At 47.5% G+C, this 6,000-nt stretch overlaps 1 protein-coding gene across 1 annotated transcript in view; it reads left to right on the top strand.

Annotated features, from left to right (window-relative positions):
* The first annotated feature begins 4,595 nt into the window (after positions 1 to 4,595).
* The window catches only part of LOC119394522 (tight junction protein ZO-1), a 521,713-nt gene continuing 520,308 nt past the window's right edge, over positions 4,596 to 6,000 (top strand). The window contains exon 1 of the mRNA XM_049416099.1: positions 4,596 to 4,797. Within this exon, the coding sequence (XP_049272056.1) occupies positions 4,741 to 4,797 (57 nt within the window). The 5' untranslated portion in view covers positions 4,596 to 4,740. The remainder of the gene's footprint in view (positions 4,798 to 6,000) is intronic.

The following is a 6,000-nucleotide window of genomic DNA, read 5'->3' as shown; positions in this document are numbered from 1 at the left end:
AGTACGGGGGGGGGGGGGAGGCTTGCCCCCCCTCCCCCGACTGCAACATGGGGGGGGCATGCCCCCCCTGGCGCCGGCCCAGGGTAGTTTACAAGTATGAACCAACTAGTCTGCAAAGAAGTTTTGCTGGCCCAGGGTATTTTTTAAGAGCTTGGCTTAGGTCCCCGGGCCGTCCTGTCTGGCAGCTATTTCACAGGAGGCTGTTTGTGCCCGCTTCTTTTTCATTTCAGCCATTTAAAGTTCGGCACATGGGCCAGTGACAAGTCAAACATTCAACGGAAAAATGCCCCTCAAACGGATTTTTACGTGCAGAATATGTTGTGCTGAAGAACAACTGAAGCGACGACTTAAGCTATGACAAATTAAAAATGAGCGCGGCATGTAAATCATGACATACATAACCTGCATGTCATGATTTCCATGTTACCACCTCTCATTTACGTTCGTCATGCAGCCGCGTCGCGCAATACCAATTTTGGTGTATGTCAAGCAAGCGAAACGGCACGAGTGCGTCATGAGCATGACATGTAAATCATGTCGTGCATGGCATGCATGTCATGATTTTCATGTTACCACGTCTCATTTACCTTCGTCATACAGTCGCTTCGCGCAATACCAATTTTGGTGTACATCGAGCTAGCGAAGCGGCCGCGAATGCATCATGAGCGTGGCAATTAAATCATGACATACATGACATGCATGTCACGCAGGCACGTAGGCAAGGGGGTGGGGCCCTGGGCCCCCCCCCCCCCGAAATTCGTCCGGCCTCCTATATTCCCGGGCAACTTTTGTTTTATTTTTGCCATGGAAAGACTTTCTTTTGAACAATTAGGCCTTGATCCCCCCCCCCCCCCGAAAAAAAATCCTGGCTACGTGCCTGATGTCACGGTTTTCATCTTACCAACTGGTATTCATGTTCTTCATACAGTCACATCGTACAATACCAATTTTGGTGTATATCAATCTACTGAAACTGCCGCTAGCGCACCATGAGCGCGGCATGTAAATCAGGTCGTACATGACTTGCATGTCATGATTTTCATGCTACCACGTCGCACTTACGTTCGTCATACTGTCGTGTCGCGTAACACCGATTTTGGTGTATATCACGCAAGCGAAACGGCCGCGAGTGCGCCATGAGCGTGGCATGTAAATCATGTCATACATGACATGCATGTCATGATTTTCATGTTACCACGTGTCAGTTATGTTCGTCATACAGAAATGTCTCGTCATACCAGTTTTCGTATGTATCCCTTCATTTAAACGGCCGCGAGCGCCCCGAGACCATGTCATGAAAATCATGCTGCACATGACATGCGCGTCATGATTTGCATATGTTAGGACCTGTCATTATGTTCGTCATGAACTCTTGTCACGCCGTACCAATTTTGGTATATATGAAATTAATGGAACGGCCGCAAGAGCCCAAACGCCGTTGAATGTAAATCATGCTGTTCATGACATGCGTGTCATGATTTTCATGATATGACCTGTCATTTATGTTCGTGATAAGGCCACGTTATGACACACCAATTTTGGTACACATCCGATTAACGGAACGGCCAGGGAGCCCAAAGGCCGTGGAATGTAAATCATGCTGTTCATGACATGCGTGTCATGATTTTCATGATATGACCTGTCATTTATGTTCGTAATAAGGCCATGTTATGACACACCAATTTTGGTATACACCCGATTAACGAAACGGCCAGGAGAGCACAAAGTCGTAGGCGGCTAGATAGATAGATAGATAGATAGATAGATAGATAGATAGATAGATAGATAGATAGATAGATAGATAGATAGATAGATAGATAGATAGATAGATAGACACGCTCAAAGTCGCAGAAGTTCGCTAAGAAATGCTTCGCATTTAAAAATTCACCGGCCATTACGTTACTGCCTAATTCGCTGAGCGCAGCCTCGTGTTCGGGCAATGCCAGCTGTATTTGAAGTTTTGACTATCCGCAGTTGCAGCAATGTAACATTCATTGCATATTGCCACAGAAAGTGCCAGCGCTCGAGTGCTACGCACACTATATACTCTGTGCATACTGTCGCGAACCAAGTGAAACGCCCACAGCCCCGTTTCGACCATTTTAAACCTCCTTGGTTTCGACAAGCGAAGCCAGCCGCAGTGCACGTGCCAACCCTGCATGCGCACGAGCTCCGACCGAGGGGCCAGCGCGCGCGACAGAGGAAGAAAGCGAGGTTAGAGGCCAGTATCTCGTGATATCGACAAACTCCGCGTTCGATCTCTTTCGTCCGTTGAACGGCGATACCGCTCAACGCAGGAACGGACGCCTAAGAGCTGCGCTCTAATTGTCTTGAACCCCGTAGTGAATGGTTTTGAGCAGGGGCGTAGCCAAGGGGGGGGTGGGGTTGGGGGGGTTCAACCCCCCCCCCCCCCCGAAATTTTTAGTTTTGCTTGCGTATATATACACGCACACATACAAACGCACGCACGAATATACATAAAGTATGGTTGAACCCCCCCCCCCCCCCCCCGAAAAAAATTTCTGGCTACGCCCCTGGTTTTGAGAACGCAAAAATGATACTGAGAATACAAAGCAATCCCGACACAGTCAGTCAGTGAACGCTTTCGCACAAACTTACTCGCCAATAAAAAAAAACGGGTAATTTCTTGTTGCCTATACATTGGTACCATTCAGCATGCCTGCAATCGTCAATACTCCTCTCGGCGGGTTACTTTTGTCGGCAACAACGATCTTTTATTTATAATTAACGTAGCATTTACACTAACAGATCAAAGCCATTTGATCTCTAAGTAGGCACCACAAGAAAAGAGCATGTTTCCGAGCTCTTTGGTGGGCAAAAGCTGGCTTCACTTTCGCTGGCAAGGCATTTCAAGATATTCCACTCCAGAATTTCTTTTAAACCTCCTTGGTTTCGACAAGCGAAGCCAGCCGCAGTGCACGTGCCAACCCTGCATGCGCATGAGCTCCGACCGAGGGGCCAGCGCGCGCGACAGAGGAAGAAAGCGAGGTTAGAGGCCAGTATCTCGTGATATCGACAAACTCCTCGTTCGATCTCTTTCGTCCGTTGAACGGCGATACCGCTCAACGCAGGAACGGACGCCTAAGAGCTGCGCTCTAATTGTCTTGAACCCCGTAGTGAATGGTTTTGAGCAGGGGCGTAGCCAAGGGGGGGGGGGGGGTGGGGGGGTTCAAGCCCCCCCCCCCGAAATCTTTAGTTTTGCTTGCGTATATATACACGCACACATACAAACGCACGCACGAATATACATAAAGTATGGTTGAACCCCCCCCCCCCCCCCCCGAAAAAAATTTCTGGCTACGCCCCTGGTTTTGAGAACGCAAAAATGATACTGAGAATACAAAGCAATCCCGACACAGTCAGTCAGTGAACGCTTTCGCACAAACTTACTCGCAAAAAAAAAAAAAAAAAGGGTAATTTCTTGTTGCCTATATATTGGTACCATTCAGCATGCCTGCTTATAAAAGTGCCGAGAAAAGATAGTACGCAGTTTTGATTTATCGGTAAAGGGTTTTACTAAAAGTTCGGCCACCAATGAGCAACTCCATTATTCGTCCAGATCCATAACCGCAGCCTCGCACAAGGTGTAGTGGTAGCAAATGGTATTTGCTACCATCTCAGAATTACTTTCGGCCATCTTGAATTGAACTCACTGGCATAATTAAAGCTTCCCGTGATAGCGTTAGCCCACTCTCTCCTGTGTGGCGCATGTAAAGCCTATTAATAAACCCCACGCATTGCGTGCATCAATTTTCCGCGACGCACTCAACGAGTCAACGAAAAAGGTCGCCTCGACCTTTTTCGCTTCGAGCCAAGAGTTACGAGGTGAATCGATGTCTTTGTATAAATTGAAAAATAAATCTAAGGTCTTCCACTTACATATCTTCATTATGATATTGAGGGCACCTAAGAGACTTATAAAGTTACATTGAATTCTTTAATTTGGAAGTTGGACTCTCTGTCTCTCTCTCTCTCTCTCTCTCTCTCTCTATATATATATATATATATATATATATATATATATATATATATATATATATATATATATATATATATATATATATATATATATATATATATATATATATATATGGAAAGTGAGAGACAAATGTGGAAGAGCAAGTCGGGCCCCCGCCCCCTCCGGTAAAATGAAAACTCTCCGCCTATGACTCCAGCGGAGATTTACGGATCTCCAGTGGATATCCATTACAACCGCGGATATATATTGGATTCCTGAAGAATATCTGTGGTTGCTTCGGAGCATCGTGGCGGCTGACTGATGTGGTTTGATGTGGATGGGAAATGAACGTTGGGGAAAAACAGAAAAGTAGGAAGAAAAAGCAGAGGAAGTTATCGGAGCGCAGCAGGGGCGACAAAAGGGGAAGTAATGATAGGAAATATGGGGAAGCGGTTAGAGCTAGAAGTTCGCGGACGCAACACGGATCGGCGAGAGGACATCGCGGACGAGACAACTGCCGAGCGTCAAATCCTCCGAGCGACTCGTGGTTTGCCCGGCGGCATGGGCTGCATCGGTAATCGCATCCTCCTCTCCGGCAAGGAGGGGCAAACAAGACCGGATCTGCTGCCCTTCCCCTTTGAAAACTTCTTTGGCCTCCCATTGGCCAAAGCGGCAACGGCCACGCAGTGCGCCGCTCGTCGAGGCTGGACCCGGCGTCTGGCACCGCGTGTCTGTGCGTCGTCCGAGTGTGTGCATTCCCTATGAAGACGCTCTGTTTTGGATTTCTCGCCATGGACAAGAACAGTCCTCTCGAACAGGTTGGTGTGCCTGCCGCTCGGCTTGCACTAGGTGGCCCCAGTGTACTCGCGCGCCGCCAGCTTCTTTTGTTTCCGCATGCTTGCAGTCTTGTCGGGTGTCGCATGGGTGTCGGCTAGCTCACACTGACAGGTGTTTCCACGCCGGGTGATTTGAATTCTCAGAAAGCTCGGCACCGGAACAGCTTCGACAACCAAACAATCCGATGTCTAGCTAGTCGACAATGTCATCGTGCTTTGCATTCATTAGGTGGCCCGATGTTAACGTGGGTTTGTGCACAAGTTGTGAACATCACGCCTGGATTAGCGATGTAGTGCGCCGCATTTTGAAATAGAAAATGTCAGATTTCAGAAATAGCAAAGCTTTCCGATTTCACGAAATCTCGCAGATGTGGTTGACGCCACCTCTCGGTGCCCCAGAAAAGTGGAGAGGAATGCGGCTTGATGTGCGCGCCTTCGACTGGTTGTAAACGCGCAAAATACCGCAAACCTTAACTGTGATCTTCTCCATTTGCTGATTGCAATAGTAATGTTGTCGTGTATAATGTACTCATTAATAAAATTGATTTAGGTACCCCATTTCTGATACTTGCGTCACACGGTGCACTGGTGATAGCGATTAAGCCCCAGCTTGATTAAATTTCTCAAAAGTGATTGACACACTCCCGGAGCATGGCTAAGAAGGCCAATCGCGATCGAGAAATTCGATCCGGATTAGGCGATCACAAGTGACCGTTTGACGCCGTTCCATGGTTGGGAAACATTCGGCCTCCACAAGGCAGTGGCAGGCACATTACATAAGTAACAATCACTTTCCTTGAAAATGTAATTGATTTCGTTTACCAATCGCAGCCCCGGGATAGTAATTGAAGAATTATGTAAGATATCTGACAACTTTGTGGTCTGATGTTGTGAAAAGTGCAGTCGTCAGAAGCAGGTGACCATGAAACCCGAGTGCCATCACTAGCGCCTCTCTTCGTGTGTGCCGGAGGCCTTTGCCTATCTGTGTTGCACTAATACATGTTGCAGTTATTAAAAGGAGATGATGTCATGGTGATTTATACCAGGGCAAGCGACATTTGTTGGGGACAAGCAATTGTAATGTCAGTCCAAGGTGTATGAGCAGAATGAATGTCTGCAGCTGTGTCATGGCATGTCAATTACTGGAGTAGGCGATAACAGACCAGTGTACCTAACAGCTTGCAG

Source organism: Rhipicephalus sanguineus, chromosome 5, assembly GCF_013339695.2.
Source record: "Rhipicephalus sanguineus isolate Rsan-2018 chromosome 5, BIME_Rsan_1.4, whole genome shotgun sequence".
Lineage (NCBI taxonomy): Eukaryota > Metazoa > Arthropoda > Arachnida > Ixodida > Ixodidae > Rhipicephalus > Rhipicephalus sanguineus.
The sequence above is the reverse complement of the archived record's forward strand: the minus strand, read 5'-3'. Positions and strand labels throughout refer to the sequence as shown.